Consider the following 20815-nt stretch of genomic DNA (forward strand, 5'->3'; position numbering starts at 1 on the left):
GAAGTAATCGGCAGTGTCTGTTTAATAAAAATTGTGCGTCGAAGAACATAATCTGGATCTCAATTCTCAAGAGTATATCAGATAAAAGCACATATTCTTGTTAGTAGGGAGAATTTTACTGCCTATGTTACTTTTCTGAATTCGATTTTTCACAAAGACTAAGAAAAGTTCTTTAAAAACTGTACATGTTGACAGGCATAAAAATTCTTCTAAATATTTGTCTAGTGTCTCAACATTTAACTAAATTCGGTTCTGATAAAATCTACATTTGCTTTGGAAACTATTCGTAAAGTATTTAGAGACTAGTCCAAGTAACATAATATTTCCCTAAAATCTACAGATATTAATGATATTCACAAATTTATCTTGAAAGTGGTAGTTTAAAACTGAACTTATTAGTCCGGAAAAAGAAATTCTTATATAAACGAAAAATAAAACTAACCAATTTGTCCATCAAATAATTTTATTAAAATACTTATAATTACATACATTTCAAATTAGTTTTAAAACAATATCGTCCTTATTTTACATGGAGCTCTAACACCATTTACAATGTTTTCTTTTAGCAACATTTCACATTAAACTTGCGCTTTATTTACACATCAAAATTTTAACATGGATTTCTTACAGTATACAATAAGCTATCATATATACCATATATCTTTGATATTTAATTACACAATGCAAGAGTCATGAATATTTATAATCTATAGAAAATTCTCCTTGTAAAAATATGTATCAGAACAAAAACAATTAACCTGTATGCATTAAAATTTAATTCTCAAATTTTGTCATTTTAAACAGTATCTAAAAAAAATCTCCAAAAATTTTTGAAAAAGATTTTAATTTTAAAATAAGAAGTCTCTATTGCACCTGAAACTTAATTTCTGAAAAATTTTAAAAATTTAATTTGTCAAAATATAACTTAAAACAAATTTATATGAAAGGCAGATTTGCGCATTGAGTTTTTCACTAGATTAGATTTTAGACTGCAGTTTTACATAAAATTGGCACTACATTTCACTTTCAGTTCAAGTTATAAGGCTGCATAAAATTTAAACTGTTAATTTATAACTTTCAGAAGAGGGCACAGTTGAAAAAGTAAATTTAACAAAAATTAGCTGCATTTTCTAACGAATTTTTTCACTTTTAGTCTGGTGTATAGTAAAATCCTGAAGATTTACAGCTACTTAGTGTTTTGAGCAAAAAATAGTTTGATTTTTGAAAACATCGGTATAGCGTCTGAAGAAATCGGGGAACTCTTGCATTCGAAAAGTCAGTTGTATCCTATTTATTCTGTTTGGAGTCAAAGCTGCACGAGTGCATATCAAAAAAGAATAACTAGTTTCAAGTTCTTAAAGAAAGACTGCCGTTAAAGATTTCTACACAGCACAAGGATACTGATCCACTACAGAAGGGCACATGTGTGAATCGAGAAGTTCCGAAACGGCTGGACGAGTGTGAAACATGACGAGAAAGCAGAACGGCCGACTACCACCCCCACGTCATTATCCACACTAGTCTAGAACATTCCGAAGCCTCCGATTCACACTTGCACACTCATGCAGCAGATCGATATCCCCAAATTGTGTAGATCTGCTATATCATCGACTATAAATGCGGTAGTACTGACTGTTTTTCATTTATCTGTGTTTCAATCGAAGTCTTAATATTTGCGTACCATTAAGTTTAAATTTCGTTCTAGACATTTATAAAATGACACAGTTGCAATTTCGATGTAGTATCGCAAAATTTACCCGAAAGGATCAGATGTTCATGATGGTATCTCTAATGGCATTACCACGTGAATTTGGTTACTATGCTGTTCTTTGTCTTGCTTTGAGTTAAGCGGTGCTATATTAACCGTTTGAGTGAGGTGAAGAGCTATCGCGCTTTGCTTGTTATGTGCCAAAAATGCGGAGAAGCGCTATTGTACCGAAAATGCTGAGACGCTGCTGTTGGTTAGCAGTTGGTTGGTAGTAGTTAGTTAGTATATTTGTTAGTAGTGTTGTACGCATTTCATTCCGCCCTATTAGCATATATAAGAAAGCTCTTCAGCACTCAAACGGTTAAAAGTGGAACCTACATCTTAAAGTAGATAATGAGAATTTCATAGAAATTATAGTGACAATTTAACTTAATATAGGTAAACACTATTAGCGATTCCAAAAGTTAGTTTAACGTTTTGAATTATATGACCCTGATTTCGCATCATTTATGACATCTAATATATATAATTCTCTTACGTGGCTCCCGAATTTTGGCTGTATTTCATTTCCACCGGTGGCAACGTTTGCTTTGTTTTTTTACGTTACTATCTCTTACACGGTGAATCGACTAATGATTGCCGCTAAAAATGTCACATGCCAAATCTAGATGAGGTGGCTCAACATTTAGCGCATTTAAAAACGGAAATAACCAGAGCGCATCAGCTGCGGCAGTCTCATACTATTAAGCTAGGCAGAAGTGAGTAGTCTGTTTTTTTCACGAATTTATGTATTACGAATTTATTAGACGATTTTTGATTTATATCACGAATTATACTATAGCACATTTCTAATAGGTTTAACGAATTACATGTCATTTATTTGAATTCATATTTATTTTAATGACTTAGTATTTAAAAAAAAAATTACATCTTTTTAGTAAAAAGTTGTTATATTGATTTGAATGATTGTTTTGAATTCTTAGAATTTTGTGCATTTGCAATGTACCTAAGTTAGTAGCGAGTGAGCTTGGTTTGCGAAGCAAACCATATAAGATTGCGTGGTAATTTTCTGGGATTTGCGAGCGCGAGCGAGCAGGGGGCGCAGCCCACTAGTTTTATTGAATTTATATTTGCACAGAACATGTCTCACCAGTTTTAACAATGATCCGCTTAGGATAGAACGCAAATCAATGAATTTTAAGACTAAAAAACACATTTCTCGAAATTTGCAAATCTGCTTTTCATATAGTTCAAAACACACAACATTTAATGATTAAATTAGCTTATTGTTATCTATGTCATTGGTTCTTAAAGTATTCAACGCAATTGCAACTTACTATGAGAATCTGAAAATTATTCAAAATTTTGCTGTTAGATTAAAAATGAAGACATTAAGAAAGTTTGTTTATACTTTACCTCATGGATTATTCGGGTATCTGTTCAAATAGTAGATTCAAACTTCTATCCGAAATTTTTGCCCTCTCTGACCAAGAACCTATATTTGTAGCCCTTTTGCACAAGATCGGTATAGTTAAAAGAAATAGTTTAGTTTAAAAATAAGAGTTAGAGAACTTTTGAGACACTCATTTGAGTCGAAATCTATATATTTACTTAGCACCAAACTTACAATTTTTCAAATGTTAAATTGGCAACATTTAATTTATACGTGAATACGTTGAACGTATTTTTTTAAAACACATAAACACATATTTCATTTTATTAGAAACATATGAATGTTGAAGAATTTAAATCCCTTGCTTAAAAATATATTTTAAAATTTTAATAAATTATCTTGAATTTGGATAGGTCGAATAAATCTGGTATTTATACTAAGTTAACATTCTCAACTGAAATGGTTTTAAATTTTCGAAGAGATTTGAAGAGACTTTTGCTGCAATATAAAATTTAAGTTCTAATTTTGTCATCCAACTTATATTTAAACTTTGTTTTGAAATAAATTTTATAATTAATTTGGAACATTAAGTACCTTATAGTTTATGTACCCATTTTCGAAATTATCAATTAAAACAAGTTTTGTTTATCAGGATTATGGAATATTCTGCATCCCGTAACGATTAATTTATGTACGAACCTTTAAAATAAGCTCTACCACTTATGCTTTGAAAACTAATTTGTCTAGTACCCAAGTACTTTCCAGGATGTGGATGGACGGCTCTACGTGTAAAACGTCGTTAACCTATAATTTTGAGTCATACTTAATCGAGAACAATTTACAACGAAACTAGTTTAATACACAAGATAGAACGTTTTTGAAGTCTACCCGTTATACAGCGGGATTTCAGCCACGATAGTTAGCTGGACTGCAAAAACTAACATTTGACTAAAGTCTGCGAATACCTTTGGGTTTTGACAACTACAATCAACAAAAATTCAACGATATTTTGACTTAAATACCTGCCGATTCGAAACTTCACATTAAACTAAGATTTGTTTTTATTAATTTATACACTAAACGTATAACGATTTCATATACCCGCTAATCAATTCTGCACTGCTACGCTCTGCCAACGCGTTAAATTAAGATTTTTTGCGTAACTTTGTAGAGCTAAAATATTACTTAACTAAGGCCTGGCCAGTCAGGATCGGGAATTTAACATTTGGAGCTGTGCATCCACTATGAGAATGTTATGGTTTGTGATAAGATTAACTCTGCAAAAGAGTTAATCCGGGAAAAATTTCAACCACACTTCATTTTAACATGTTTTATTTTTGATCAAATTTTACAGCCAATTAACATTCTTTCCTGAATTGCGCATATATGACCATTATTTAACACTTCACTTTTAATAAAATATTGACTAATTCAACATTTAATAAAAAATTATAAAATTTTAAACGTTTATTTATATTTTATTCTTCAAAAATCTTACTGTAAGAAAACAATTCAGAAATGTGCGAGAGGATGGACAATTACAAGACTATGCATTTAAAAAAGATTCATGAACTAAGACTGTTTCAGGGTATTTATTGTTTATGTTGCTCAAGAGATCTTCAAAATTAAAGCTAAAAAGTTTAATTTGTGTTTTATTAATTTTAGCTTTTTGGTATTCCAGTCTTAGTACAAATCACTAGTTCTAAAATGTCTTTCGAGTTAAGAATTCGTTTTAGTTAACAAAATAAAAATACTTTGTAAATAGTTATTAAAATAGATGCACGTTTTTAAAACTTTGTTGGTATCTTTAATGCTCCTGTAACAAAATTTTATTTTATCCGAATTAGAAGTTTCAAAATTCGAACAAAGCTGAATTTCAGTATTTCTAAAATATTTTTAAAAGTTTTTTCCATGCAATTTTCACTAAACTTAATAAAAATAACTGAAAATGATCGAAACTGCATAACCTTAATTAAAAAAAATTACTATCTCATAGTTGATAAAAATTTAATTTTAAGTATACTTTTAATATTATAACTTTTACCGCGTAACTATGCCCCATTGTTTAAACTTATTTAGCCGCCGAGTCAATGAATTAATGTTAGATTATGGTTAAAATATTTGTTATAGTTAGTCGTATGTTAGTAGTTAGCCAGAAATAGCATGATGAATGAATATGAATGCATAACTCAATTCCTTAAACATGAATTGCTTCAAATTTGCTCATCCAGGCATATTTACATTAAAAGGGGAAAATTTTCTAAATTTATTTACTTTTTGAAACTATGGCTCGATAGTGTCAGATTCTTTTAAATTTTTAAGATATCCTTTTATCACGTGCTATGCTCATAGCCAGTTTCGAATAACTAAACTAGCCGAAGCATCCGTAATAAATATTGCTCAGTGTTAAAATTTTTATTTGAACAGATACTTTTGACACTGAATATGTACCAAAACAGCTAAAAATATTTAAGAGGTGATATGAAGCAAATTGAGGCAAATCCATTTAAAGATTATCGTTATGCAAATAGACTCGGCGGAGAAATAAGATTAAAAACAAGACTAGTTTTGTAGAGACCCATTTATTAATGTATTAAAAATATCTTATTAGAAATATAATTTCAGTTTATCTTAAGAAATCAACTGGTAAGTTGAAATATTTTATTTACCAAAATTCTAACTTATCTAACATTTTCAGTGCATGCGATAATGTGTATAATTAGTTCGATCTACAGATAAAAATTACTGTTACGCCAAATCGTGTTAGCGACCAGTTTTCTTTTGAGTAGCAAAATTAGAACATTTCTTGAGCAAACGTAACGCGTTCCACTACGCTAACTTAATTACTAGACTCTTGATTTTTCATAAATTTTTGATTTAATAGTTTCGTTCTCAAACTTTATATAAAGCACATTCTTTTAAATTTGGAATAAATACCTAGAATGGTTATTACCTACACTATATAAATGATCGACAAATTATAAATTTAAATTTGTTTTGTGAAATTTATCTCAATACAATTACGTAAATGAAAATAAGACCTAATGTGTGAAGTGCCAACTTAACTATACAACATTAATTGCTTTCCATCAAAGCTAACTAAGATTAGGACAAAAATAAAATTTGAAAAATGCGATACTATGACGAGACAGCTAGACGTTATTGCATGAATGGTTTTAAATAATTTAAGTGATGGGTGCACAGACAGACAGATCCGGAATAGTAAGATAAAATTGGTATTTCGAACAGTACGGGATAACTTAAATTCGAAAACTGGTATTTAATAAGTATTTTACTGGTGAGGTGGGGATTAATTGATAACTATCAATTTCATACCGTGTGTTTTATTAAGGTAACACTAAATTTGTGATATTTTATGTACTAGTTTTCCGGTTTCTAAGCATCTCGTTACCTCAAAGAGTTTTAAAATTTTGATTTAATAAATACCGGTTTTTATCTGAACCCTGGAATTTTTTAAAGATCAATTTAGATCAATTTATTAATTTTTAAAGATCAATTATTTTAAAGATCAAGACAAATTTAAGAGTTAGTTTATTTTAATAATATCCTACAAAATTTGAGATACGAATTTTGTCTATTAGATACAACTTCCTCAAATCTTTTTTACTTAAGTTTTGCTTAAACTTCAGATTAAGTGTATTTTAACAGTAGATTTTTAAATTAACTAACCCCCCCCCCCAACCACACAATTATTTCAACAGATTCTAAAATATGAAAGTAACGCATGATGTATTTGGTGGAAATATATTGAAAAGGAATATTTAAATATTTGTAATACCGAAATTGAATCCGATATAAAGTATTATTCATCTAAATAAGTTTCGTTTGAGAATCAAATGAAAGTATTTTAATTTTTAACAATTCTGAATTTAATGATTTGAATTTAAACACCAAAACAATTCTTTTGAATAATACAATTTAGATTTTAGTTAGTGTACTAGACAATAGTTCCGAGGAAAAATAATAAGTCAAAGTTAGTTCTTTTGCGCTAATATTTAATTTTTCTTAAATATTATTTCATAGCTGATAACGAGCAATAGATAACAATAAGCTTGTCTTAATATTTTTAAGACAATTTACAGTACGTATATAGACATTAGAGAAGGTGCATAAATTTTTTAGAGACTGAATTTAATTTAAAATATTTAATGGGTAAATATGGCTCAAAGTAATTTAAGACTAAAAACTTCCAGGTATGATAAAAAGGAATAATTTGCTAAATAAGATTTAATTATTCTTTACGTTTAAGAAAAACTTCTGAAATAAACTTTTAAGCAATGTACACTTAAATTTCATATAATTTATAAATATGTGTTTAGATTTAATTTAAAATATTTATAGAACTTAATTTTTATAAGAGAAAAATTTTAGTTTAAATAATCAAAATATTGAAAATGGAATTTTCATATTCAAGGAGAATGTAAAATAAACCTCTTTTTCAGATGAAGTTGATTTTTAGTTGAAGACATACGATCAGCGTTTCTGTTACGTCATGACGACTAGGCAACTGAAGTAAGTCATCTTGGCAAACTACGATCCTCATGGCAGGTAGGTCAGCAGTGGACATCTTGGCAAACTACGATCCTCATGGCAGATAGGTCAAGCAGTGGACATCTTGGCAAACTACGATCCTCATGGCAGGTAGGTCAAGCAGTGGACATCTTGGCAAACTACGATCCTCATGGCAGGTAGGTCAAGCAGTGGACATCTTGGCAAACTACGATCCTCATGGCAGGTAGGTCAAGCAGTGGACATCTTGGCAAACTACGATCCTCATGGCAGGTAGGTCAAGCAGTGGACATCTTGACAGACTACGATCCTCATGGCAGGTAGGTCAAGCAGTGGACATCTTGACAGACTGATCCTCATGGCAGGTAGGTCAAGCAGTGGACATCTTGACAGACTGATCCTCATGGCAGGTAGGTCAAGCAGTGGACATCTTGACAGACTGATCCTCATGGCAGGTAGGTCAAGCAGTGGACATCTTGACAGACTGATCCTCATGGCAGATAGGTCAAGCAGTGGACATCTTGACAGACTGTTCGTAATGGAAGATAGGTCAAGCAGTGGACATCTTGACAGACTGATCCTCATGGCAGATAGGTCAAGCAGTGGACATCTTGACAGACTGATCCTCATGGCAGATAGGTCAAGCAGTGGACATCTTGACAGACTGATCCTCATGGCAGATAGGTCAAGCAGTGGACATCTTGACAGACTGATCCTCATGGCAGATAGGTCAAGCAGTGGACATCTTGACAGACTGATCCTCATGGCAGATAGGTCAAGCAGTGGACATCTTGACAGACTGATCCTCATGGCAGATAGGTCAAGCAGTGGACATCTTGACAGACTGATCCTCATGGCAGATAGGTCAAGCAGTGGACATCTTGACAGACTGATCCTCATGGCAGATAGGTCAAGCAGTGGACATCTTGACAGACTGATCCTCATGGCAGATAGGTCAAGCAGTGGACATCTTGACAGACTGATCCTCATGGCAGATAGGTCAAGCAGTGGACATCTTGACAGACTGATCCTCATGGCAGATAGGTCAAGCAGTGGACATCTTGACAGACTGATCCTCATGGCAGATAGGTCAGCAGTGGACATCTTTGAAAATATGCTCCCCAAGGTGACTTAATGACGATGAAGTACTCAATGCAAAGCCTAGTTTTAAACATAAAACAAAATGTCTTTACTCCCATGGTCAAATCAACAAAGGGATTTTACTTTAGTTAGAGGCAGTGTTACAAAATCTTTATCATTTTACAAAATTCTTAAAAACTTGTAACGATGTTCATATCAGTCCGAACATTTTAATTCCTACACACAGGACCTCTGAGCTATGTGCGTGCTTTTCAAATATCTATCACAGAAGTCTATATTAACAAATGCTGACGAAGTTTAAATGTAAACGAAATTTCAATTACCAAAAACTTTAAATAACCACGGAATTAAGAAATTTACAGTCGTAAAAGTTATTTTGGAGGTTTGGTGATATGAGCAAATTTCATTAGCCTCTTATCATTAGGAGCTCTTATCAGCAGAAGTTAACACCCCCCATACAACCAAGTATTTAAATGAAACAAATATTTTACACTGCTCAATTCTTAAAAAATACTGCTACATTGCTGTAACTTGTTTATATTTAGAGAGAATATTAAAAAATAATTTTATACATAATTCATGCTATAACAAGAAAAATTTTAATTTCTTAGAAAAAATTGTCAATTTTTAAGTTTAAATAAGATCTTTGCACTAAATTTCTCTTTAAATTTTAAGATTTGATAATTTTAACTCCATATTTCTTTTTAAAATGTAGGGAAAATCTAGACAATTTTCAACTAATTTCCATACTGAGTAGAAAAAGCAAGTTTCGGCAAAAAAACATGAAAATAGTCCCTTTATTAACGTTTTGGAACATTGAAATTACTATAAAATATGTTGCAGTGAGAAAATTTCAAAATAAGTTGCCAAAAGTTTTTATTGGTCTAGAGTGTCAAAAAAGTTTCGTGGAATAGTCAAAATTATAGAGCATGGAACTAAATCAATTTTCAGTTCAATGCAAAATTTTTATTGAGAAAAACTTTTTCCTAATAAAAAGCAAAATACTAATATTGTCAAATGTTTTACAAATTCTTGATTTTATTATGCTTTTTATATCATTTAATTATAAAATGGTCAGAGTTAGAAAATCGACTTAATAGAGTTTCACGATTTTGGGAGTAGTTCACTGTAGCCTTAAAAAAAAAACAATTAAAAGCCGTGGTGCCCCCCCCTGAGCGTAAGCCTTCCAATGATACTACTACCTTAGCATAGGCTGATAGATACCAATTCTGCTCTTCACTGTAACCGACCACAGTTCTGACGTAAAATATCCTCAGTCCATCATCCATCAAAATATCCTTCATGATTTAGAAGCTCGTTACCATCAGACTGATCGTGGAAGGATTTACGCAATTTTTAAGACTTTTAAAATTAAATTTAACGTAAAGATTAAAATGTATAAAATATTAGTCAAAATAAGTTCAAAACTACACATGTTTCATGCCACGCTAACGGCTCTACAGTAAATTCTAATTCCTAAATTTCAAAATACCTAAATTAATGTTATTACCCGAGTTTTTGACTAATTTATAATTTCAAAAAGACTTAACTACACATTAATATTGAATTTTTAATGAAAAATTTAATATTCTTAAAGCTTGATAAAAATAACTAATTCACACTTGCACCCTAGCTCTTAGTTCATCGCCAACATTACACAAAATCTACATGCAAAGTTTCAAGCAAGTCTAAAGTAAACTGTTATGTGTGCTGGAGTAAAATATCTCCAAATCTACGTTCTGGAAATGCATTTAAATTGTAACAAAATTCTGAGAGCAAAAACTCGAAACTTTCAGAAAATGCTATGTCTTTATATAAAGTTTATATAATATGTAATAAATTGAAAATTTAATCTTTTAATTTATTCAGACAAAAAGGTTAAATTTTCAAAGCTTAAAAATATTCAAGTGTCTTTATGAGTCTACTTTCATTTTCATTTGTGAGTGCGAAAAAATTAATATGATTTCAAAAGATGGATCAAAAATTTAAAAAGGTTTTCAGAAGCTAATGAATAAAACGTTCTAACGATGAAATGTTAAACAGTAGACTCAAGGAATAAAATTTCTATTAAACAATGCATTGATCAGATCAAAATAATTCTTAACTTCCTTACCCAATCTAAATCGGATAATGATGACCAACAACATCTATTTTCAGGTAGCTTCTTGGATCCTGCAAGAAAATAGGAAACCTGTCATTAAAAATATAAAATTTGTTGCATACACAGTGGAGTATGTTTTTATACTTTTACGTAATATACTGTAAGTTCGTTGATGAACGTTGTATACTTATTACTAATAGATAGATAATATTAAACTAATACTACGACAATATTAGAGTTCGATATTATATATTCAGGAGGTTAAATTAAAATCTTTAATTCTGAGAAGAATTGGAAAAATTAAAGACTTAATATTTTGGTTCATTTTTCAGTTCTCTGACAAATTTCTTGTCTGAATGAGATTTTAACTGTTTCGAATCTGTTTAACTTCAGAAGCCCTGAAAAAATTATTAGTTTCTGACAATTGCAGAAGAACCTAACGAAATTTTAGATTGATATTCATAGCTAGATGTGGTTGACCTACGAATGAAATTTAAAGTGCGCAGTAAACTCCCCAACCTCATAGGAAGTTACCGCGCATTTCTTAACATCGAATAAAATCATGAAATAGATTATTTTCATTTTATGTATAATCTAACAACATAACATAAGCTACCATGCTAAATCTTTAGTTTACAGTCACTAGCCAAACTATTAGACGCACTATAAGATTCTATGTAAAATCTTAATTATCAAGTGATACAGCTGTATTATTTTTACGTAGCTGAAATCTGTTTGCACTTTTTTTACCATCGTTTGTAAATTTATTACCATTGTTATGCAATACGGTAAAAAATTATTAATGCAAATAGGACTATATAAAAATCTCCTAAATAAAACCCATTACATGTGTGTTTAAATATAAAAATATTGCATATAAAGTCGTGCAAAACATGTTAAAAAACTACAGCGCGTCTAATAATTTGGTCTAATTATTATAACATACTAAGACTTTATAGAATAAATATTCTATATTTATATAATAAATAGCCTAATTTATCCTATCCTCGAGTTTATATTATTTATAGTCTAATTCAGCCAATTGATACACGAACGTAAACGTGTACAAACAGGTTGCAGTCGCATAAAAACAATAATGCTGTATGTGATAATCAAGATTTTACATAAAATCTTAGAATGCGTCTAATGATGTAAGAAAATAATAAATTCATCGGTGATATCTGGGCCCCATCTCAAAGTTTTTAAACGGAAGCTCAATCTGGGCAACTAGCTAAGAGAGACTTTTTATTTCCCGAAGTTATATTAAATACCCTCAAGTTAATAAATAAAAGCTTAATTAATAAGATGGATTGAAGAAACTACGTTTTGAGTTTGAAAGCAGATTTCTAGATTTCAGTGCCAGTAAAATAGAATTAGATACCTTGCCTTTCAACGTAAATTGTGGAACAGTGAGGTTGGATTTGCAGCTTTAATTAATTTAGTTTCAATGTAACAATCTGAAACAGTTGCTTCTAAATATGCCACAGTTACAAATTACCAAACGCTAGTTTCCCAAATCTAAACTCTCATGCCCAGAAAATCAGTACTATGCTTGCTTCATTTTATATGCGTATACAAGTGTTTTTAACTAGCAAACCTTTGAAAAAAATAACTTCAGAAGTAGACTAACAGATAAGCATTTACCCTCGTACCTTAAAATAAGTACACCTCACTTCGACACTCAATATATGTAACTTTTAAAAATTAAATCGTAATTTCATTCATCTTAAATATTTTAAAACTGTTTAAAGTTTTGTATTTTAGAAGATTTTCCTTAGCCCACTAAACTTTTCAGATTTGTTGAAAAAGCGCTCATCCCTGCTCTAGGGCTAACAAAATAGACCGGAAAAAAAGATTGCCCTTTCTCTCGTCGACCAGAGACAAATCCTGTTCTAAACAACGACCCCACACTTAAACTTGAAATAGTTATACCTCGTTACAGTAGTCACCGTCACGGGTTCAAACGAATGGCTAGGGGAGTTCTTACTTTAGACAAACTATAGCTTAACCCCTTAACAGTGACATATATCAGAAAAAATGACGAAAAATGGAAAATTTAACTCTTTAACTTTGCTCTTTATATTATTATAAAAGTTAAAATGGTTTTATTACAAAAATAATATTTTAAATGCAACAACTACTGTATTTATAATTTTTGCATACGCATAAAAGGTAATGGATTACACACACATCTTATGCAATTAAAACAAATTAAACAAAATTTTGAAGCTAAATATAATATAACTAGTATAATATAAAAATACAATTTTCAATACATAAATTTTACAAGTCTTTTACTGTATGGTATATCCCAAAACCCCCACCCACATTTCCTTCCCTCGACTGAAGTCATTATCGGTGAAAAACTAGAAATCATCTTATCAGGTAAATAGTGAGTTCAGTATTCTAAGGTAGAAATTAGCTAAGCTCGGGCTTCACAAAGATTTTGTTAAACAAAATTAAAAGTTTATGCAACCTAAATTTTGAAGAAAAAAATTTATAGCACTAAACTACATAATTAAGCTTGAATATACAATATTTTGGAATTGAGTGGGAAGTCTATTAAGTTTGAAACTGTCACAAAACTTTTTAAGTAAATTCAATATCGGAGGGGGGAAAATAACAAAGTTTTAAAAGCAGACTGTTCGATATAGTATTCAAAGTGCGTGCAATGTTTAGTATTCAAAAGCTAATAATCACGTTAAATCCCGTGGGAAAAAAATTTATATATAACACATTAAAACTATTATTTCATAAAACTTTAGTTTCACTGTTCTTCGTCAACAAGGAATCGCAATTTTATTTCAAGTCGTTTTTACTCAATAATCTAAAAAGAATTTTAACTAAGCGAAATTGATAATTTTAAAAGTAATACTTTAAATAAGCAAATACCACATCAAAATATTCGAAAAAGAACCATTTTTGAATTTCACAAAAGAACCAAGTTAATAAAAGAGGTATATTAATCATACTTAAAGCAATCCCGAATTTTAGACAATTACAAGCATACCATCAAGCATCTCGAAAAACTTTAAGTGTATGTAAAAGTAGGGAAAATTAGAAAAAAACGTACTGTAAAGTTCTGTAAAATTAACAGCAGACTTATAAAACACATCATAATCCTTTTTTGTATCTAAAACTAGACCAAATACAAGAGTCTACCAACTCATAAAAAAAAAACTCACAACAACAAAACAGAGATTCGAAGAACTCGGTTGGTACAAGTCTTGCCCCGTATTTTATATCCTTTAATATCGATAACGATTGGCAACTATTGTCTATCAAAGTCGAATTGAGTTGATGATGAAGAGGATCCACGATACTCGCGTTCTTTGGGGCCTCCCTGTGCCGAGCGTTATCACTTGCCAAAAGTTCTGTAGTGTGGAGGTAGCGGGTTCGAATCCCGTCCTACCATGGATGTGTCTTCGTTCTGTCCTTATTTAAATTGTACTATCTGTCTTTCTACTTGATAAAGGTTCCGCAGTGGACTGATCGTTGAGGCATACTTCCTAGCAGATCACCGAACTCAAGCATCACTGGCTGCGGTCAGTGAGCGGGCGGGTGACCATTTGGATTAGTCTGAGTAGGGACCGAGGGTGTGCTGCATGGCTCCTCGTTAAGCTGTTCCACCGTAAAGTGCTTGATTTCGCATGCAGGTCGTCGGGCTACCGAAGCGGGGGTGTCATCCCTTCTAAAGAGGATCAAAATTGTGAGGGCATGTCTTCGAATTATCCTCAGGGATGTTTCCCAGACCGTCGCCAATTGTGCAGCTCTAGTGTGACGTAAATAAAGTACCTGCGTATCTACTTCATAAAGACTTAAAACCAGTGCTTGCGTAATTAAATGTATAGCATGTAATTGGGAACAAGCATGCATGTATCAATGAATAAAATATTCGTTTGTAATATATCTTCTGTGAGCTGAGTAAGATAAGGTGACTTTTCGGGGTTGGGAAAAATTCTGGCAAAAGTTGCTGAGGAAATAAGACATTTTTACAGAACGATAAAAGGGGCCTCCCCGGATAAGTGGTCTCACCATTTCACCAAACGCTCTCTCACTTGAAAGTAACGGATTGCACAGCCATCCTGAATCTATCATTGCAATATCATTCGCGAGTTTTTGTCCAGCAGTGGACTAATCGTAAAGACACGGTTCCCAATAGAATATCGAAGTCAAGTATTACTGATTGAGGTCAGTAAGCGGGTAGGTGACCGCTTTGATCAGCCGGCGTATGAACCGATTGTGCGCGATATCAGTCCTCGTGAAACTGTTCTACCGAAAAGTGCATGACTTCAGGTGCAAGCCGTCCCTCTGCAGAGGATTAAAATTGTGATGATAGGTCTTCAAATCATCCTTAGGGAGGTTTCCCAGACCGTTGCTAATAACCCGTTGTGCAGCTCTAGTACGACGTAAATTAAATACCCATCTACCCATATCAAGCTTGGGCTATTTGTTCTTGATATTGACAAGGGTTGATAAGTCGTACTTTTAAATTAGCATACAAGCTTGTATATGCATGTGAAGATAATAAATAAATTAATAGAACGATACAATATTTTAATAGACAACAGTTTGGTTGTTGAGCTCAGGGAATAGAGCGTTCGCCTTCCAATGAGGTGAACCGGTTTTGAATCCCACCAATGACTGGTCGATACGAATCCGCATTCGGTTTGCACCGACCACATTGGTGACGTGAAATATCCTCAGTGGTAGACGGATCACTGGTTAGAGTCCCTTTGCCGTCAGGCTAACCATGGGAGGTTCTCGTGGTCTTCCTCTCCATGTAACGCAAATGGGGTTAGTTCCATCAAAAAGTCCTCCACGAAGGCAAAATTTCTCCCAATACTTGATCTAGGAATCCCCTTTGTCTTCTGGATTGGATTTTAAATTACAAGGATACGGAGTTGAACATCAGAAGTCGTATACCCAAAAATTGGGTCGGCTGTTTAACGACGGTTATAATATAAAATAGTCTGGTTGTTAAAATCACACTAGAGCTTCTCTAATGTTCTAATGGTGACGATCTGCGATTCATCCTCACTCATGATTCGAATTCACGTGCATTACACTACCACAGTTTAAATCGGACAGATGAAAGTAATCGCCCTATCTTTGCCCCACGCTCCCCAGCCGTTGAATCATGCCTGTACTGTTCCAGTTCTTAACTTCACATTATATTCAAGTAAAGATTTGTCCCGCAGTGGACTGATCGTTAAGACACGGTTCTCATCAGATCACCGAAGTCAAGCATCACTGGCTGCGGTCAGTGTGCGGGTGGGTGACCCACTTGGATCAGTCTGCGTAAGGACCGAGGGTGTGCGGTATTGGTCCTCGTTAAACTGTGCTACCGTAAAGTGCTCGACTTCGTGTGCAGGTCGTTGGGCTACCGAAGCGGGGGTGCCCTCCCCTCTGCAGAGGATCAAAATTGTGATGGCATGTCTTCGGATCATCCTCAGGGATGTTTCCCAGACCGTCGCCAATAGCCCATTGTGCAGCTCTAGTGCGACGTAAATCAACAACAACAACAATCAAGTAAAGATTTGAAAATTATATTGCCCCAAATTGTAAGATGATAAATAACATATATTGCTGTTGTCTGTTCACTTCGGTTAACCTTTCATTCAATGCTTGTGGTGAGAAGAAGGTGATGATTTTGATTTCGGTTGTATAACCGGCTTGAAGTCATTATCTCCATGTAGTTGGTGTTGGTTCCACTCCGTTAAAGAGCTGAGATCTTTTAGTAACTTTAGACACAAAATTGAAACCTTCTGTTCTGCCGCTCGAGACATTAGTTACTCAGTTGCCTTCCCTATTAAGTCTGTGCCTTTTCTCTAATCGTTTTAGTCAAGATACATGTCCTCCTGCCGAATACTTTGAAGCGCAGAGTTATCGGGTTCGAATTCCGTTCTCACCCTGATTGTAACTTTATCGAATTTGTGCTATCTGTTCTTTGATTTGACAAAAGTCAAATTGAATAAAATTAAGGGTTTGATTGAATTTTCATTTTATGCATGTGAATAAATCAAATCAAATTTAGCAGGGTAGCAAAGAAACAAAAATTCCGTATGATGATATGAACAGATTCGTTCCCCGAAATCTCTGAAATACCACTACGACAAAAGGACCGGAATATAAATTTTTTGTATCGAATAACCATATTTTCTAATGAGTAAACAAGTCAGTGTACGCATTTGAAACTTTAAAGCAATTCATAGCGTCAGATGGATTATTTCAGAAACTAGATCGAGATATTATATCCTCATATATTAACGTTAGGCAGACCGAAAAATAGTTTTAACCTCTTGAGTTAGCAAAGGAATGTGACCTATATTTTACAACTTGAGGGAAAATTATAGCTGAGAAAAGAACTGAACTAAGGGTTTATAACAACAAATATATTTTGAATGATTAGAAAAATAATAATTAAGATATCATGGTGAGTAGCGTTTTTTAAAAGTGCTTATTTCCGATTTTCGTTTTTAAAAGCACTTAAAGGTGCTTTTTACATTGGGTGTTTTTAAAAAGTGCTCAATTTTTCCTGTTTGAAAAATACATTTTTTTTCTTATGTCGATTTTCGTCAAGTATAGTGGGCTTTTCACATTGTTTTGTCCCGCAGTGGACTGATCGTTAAGACACGGTTCCCAGCAGATCACCAAAGTCACGCATCACTGGCTGCGGTCAGTGTGCGGATGGGTGACCAATTGGATCAGTCTGCGTAGGGACCGAGGGTGTGCGGTATGGGTCCTCGTTAAACTGTTCTGCAGTAAAGTGCTCGACTTCGCGTGCAGATCGTCGGACTGCCTAGTTTCTGGTAAAGAACTCTTTTTCTAGAATACATTACTGAGGAGAATTCAAAGACATGCTATCACAATTTTGATCCTCTGCAGAGGGGATGGCATCCCCGCTTCGGCAGTCCGACGACCTGCACGCGAAGTCGAGCACTTTACGGTAGCACAGTTTAACGAGGACCAATACCGCACACCCTCGGTCCCTACGCAGACTGATCCAAGTGGTCACCCACCCGCACACTGACAGTAGCCAGTGATGCTTGACTTCGGTGATCTGCTGGGAACCGTGTCTTAACGATAAGGCCACTGCGGGACCATAAGTAACCATCACCCTGATGTCAGAATTCGGACTGATTTATGATGGTCCAACATAAGAATAGCAACTTGTTGTTTTGATGGTTCGTTCAGGTTGAACCATCAGAAATTGCCATCATAGTTTCATGAAATCAAATGTCGGAACGGTCATGAACAACCACCATTCCAAAGTAGGAATACGGACTGATTTATGATGGATCAACATTAAAAACAAAACAAAATTGAATCAATGGTATATTCCATCAAGAATTCCCATTATAACATCATAGAAATATATAGTTGGAAACATCACAGATCATCATGGATTATTGGTTCATGCTCTTTTCTTGATGGTTAACCACCAATAGTATTAAAGCATTATTTTTTTTTAGTTGAGACGTTTAAGAACTTTTAATTTCGCCATTGAAATCGATGCCGTCTCTTGTAACTTTAAACAGAGAAGAAGGGAAAAAAATGCACAAGGTCAAAAAAAAAAATCCTGAACTTCAAAAGCGAAAGTTATTAATGCTTAAAAATTCTTTCGATTTAATAATATATTTTTTAATGTCATTATTCAAAATATTTACGTGTTTTAATTATAACGCCTTAATTTTCAATATTTATGATCGAGTGTAATATTTCCATTATTATATGCTCAAAAGATTATTTTTTTAGTAATTACCATTTAAGAGTTTTGCTTCCTAGTGAAAATGTATACAAAACAATTGCTATTGCAATTGGGTATAATATGAAAAAAACACAACTACTTCGATTTAGTAGGAACAACATATGACGCAATGCTAAACGAATGGAATTTAGTTGTTGTTTATTTAGTTATTGTTATTAGTAGTTGTTGTTATTTGTTTTAGTTGTTGTTGTTTATTTATTTGCATTTAGTTTCAATAACTTTTCTTTATAATGCAATAAAATCTGGCGAGCAGCTATTTAAACGATCGAACACTTCGTTTGTTTATTTGTGGCTTGAAGTTAGGCTCGCAGAAAATGCCGTTCATGGGTTAAATTTAGTAGGAACAACACAACCTGTGACGTAGGCTATATTATACCCAATTATAAATAAGAAACTATATTAAAATTAGGCATCCCAATTAATAAAATATAAGGACACTTCGTACTTTAAAAGTTTTCTTATATACTTTCATTTATTAAACAGTAAAAGTTAAAAACTTAGATAAGAAAAAGATTACGACAACCATTGCAATATTTCTCTAACTTTAAAATATTTTTTTTCATTCTTTTTTTAAATTATTTAATACTATAAGGAATACTAAGAAAACGTATGAATACTATATTTTTTTGAAATAATTTGTTGGCAGTGTAAAGTTTGACAGCTATTATCAGAAAAGTGTCGAACATTCAACTCATTTCTTCAAAAGATTATTTAAATCGTCTGCAAACTAGACCTAAATGGAATAAGGGAAACGAAGAGTTTAAAGAAAATGAAGTGGTTTTAGTGAAAGTTGAGGATAATTCAAGGGTACTGAATTGGAATCTTGCTGAAATAATTAAGGTTCACCCTGGCGATGATAATATAATTAGAGTGGTGACATTAAAAACAAATAAAGGTAACGATAAAAGACCTGTAAATAAAATTGCGAAATTATACATTATTTCTAACTAAATTTAAGTGTATTTTGAATTATATATTGTACTGTAATTTATGTTTTATTTTATAACCGTCGTTGAGCAGCCGACCCAATTTCATGGGCTTACGACTTCAACTCCGATCTTCAACTCCGCAGTCTTGTAATTTTGAACCCAATCCAGAAGACAAGGGAACTCCTGGATCGAGTATTGAGAGAAATTTGCCTTCGTGGAGGACTTTTTGATGGAACTAATCCGCATTTGCGTTACATGGAGAGGAAGATCACGAGAACCTCCTTCGGTTAACCTGACGGAAAGGGGACTCTAACCATAGCCACCGAGAAATAAGGCCGTTGAGATCATCAAGGACTTTTAGTGAAGTCACATACTGTGGTGATATGCGATTAGCCACCAATTTCAAATATTTATCCTTCATATAGTATGAATCTTTCGAATACAGATGAATTGTTTTTGTGTTACCTTATTTTGATGCCTGAAATAATTTGGCAACAAAAAATTATTATTAAATTGTTATGTTATTATTTTCCTTATTATTTTTTGATGTACCATATAAGAATCTATACTAAAACTAAAAAAGAAACATTCTTTTTTTTAAGTATATTTATTTTCGAAAATAATAAAAACTATTTTAAAGTTTCAGAATCTTAATGATCGAAATACTTTGCTAGATTTCTTGTAATTTTTTTATTATTATTACTTTATAATTAATGCTTAGCTAAATTATTTTGTACTATTTGAATATTATATGCGTCATTTGTTTGTAAATAATTGCAGTATTTATGTTTGTATTATTTCCACTTGGAATTTGAATGTGTATCATAGGATTCTGAAAGAATTCTTTAGAACGTATTTTAAAATAAAAATTTTATGAATGTAACAATAAAAATATAATTTCTTTATTTGTCTCTTTTCTGCCATGATATAAACATATTTTTATTTGTCTCGTATTCGTTTCCTTATAAAAATGTGTCATTTCTTATTTTCAAATATACGATTAAATCTAATATTTAATTACATATTAGAAAATAATAAATTATACACTTAAATAAGGTTTATTCTTTTGATATTAAAAATAGTTATGATGAATCAAGAATTCTTATTAAATTTCATTTTTATTGAAAAACATCAAGCAGTCCTACATGTTCATTATATTGAGTTATAATTTTATAAATAACATTGATTTATTTAATTAAAAAGCTAAAAATTCACCACTTAAAAAAATTAAGTGCTATTAAATTAGCTAAAGCAAAATGATATTACGTCGCTCAAGCGATTT

General features: G+C 32.4%; 1 protein-coding gene across 1 annotated transcript; it reads right to left on the reverse strand.

Annotated features, from left to right (window-relative positions):
* Positions 1 to 3408: 3408 nt before the first annotated feature.
* On the reverse strand, positions 3409 to 14041 carry LOC147812533 (uncharacterized). Its single transcript, XM_087161885.1, has 3 exons — positions 13907 to 14041; positions 10846 to 10904; positions 3409 to 8792 (listed from the first exon to the last, which is right to left on the reverse strand). Exon 3 carries the CDS (start codon positions 8733 to 8735, stop codon positions 7896 to 7898), a length of 840 nt encoding a protein of 279 aa, XP_087018011.1. The 5' UTR covers positions 8736 to 8792; positions 10846 to 10904; positions 13907 to 14041; the 3' UTR covers positions 3409 to 7895.
* Positions 14042 to 20815: the final 6774 nt, after the last annotated feature.

Source organism: Parasteatoda tepidariorum, chromosome 4 (assembly GCF_982258835.1).
Source record: "Parasteatoda tepidariorum strain Cologne lab strain chromosome 4, Ptep-v5.0, whole genome shotgun sequence".
Lineage (NCBI taxonomy): Eukaryota > Metazoa > Arthropoda > Arachnida > Araneae > Theridiidae > Parasteatoda > Parasteatoda tepidariorum.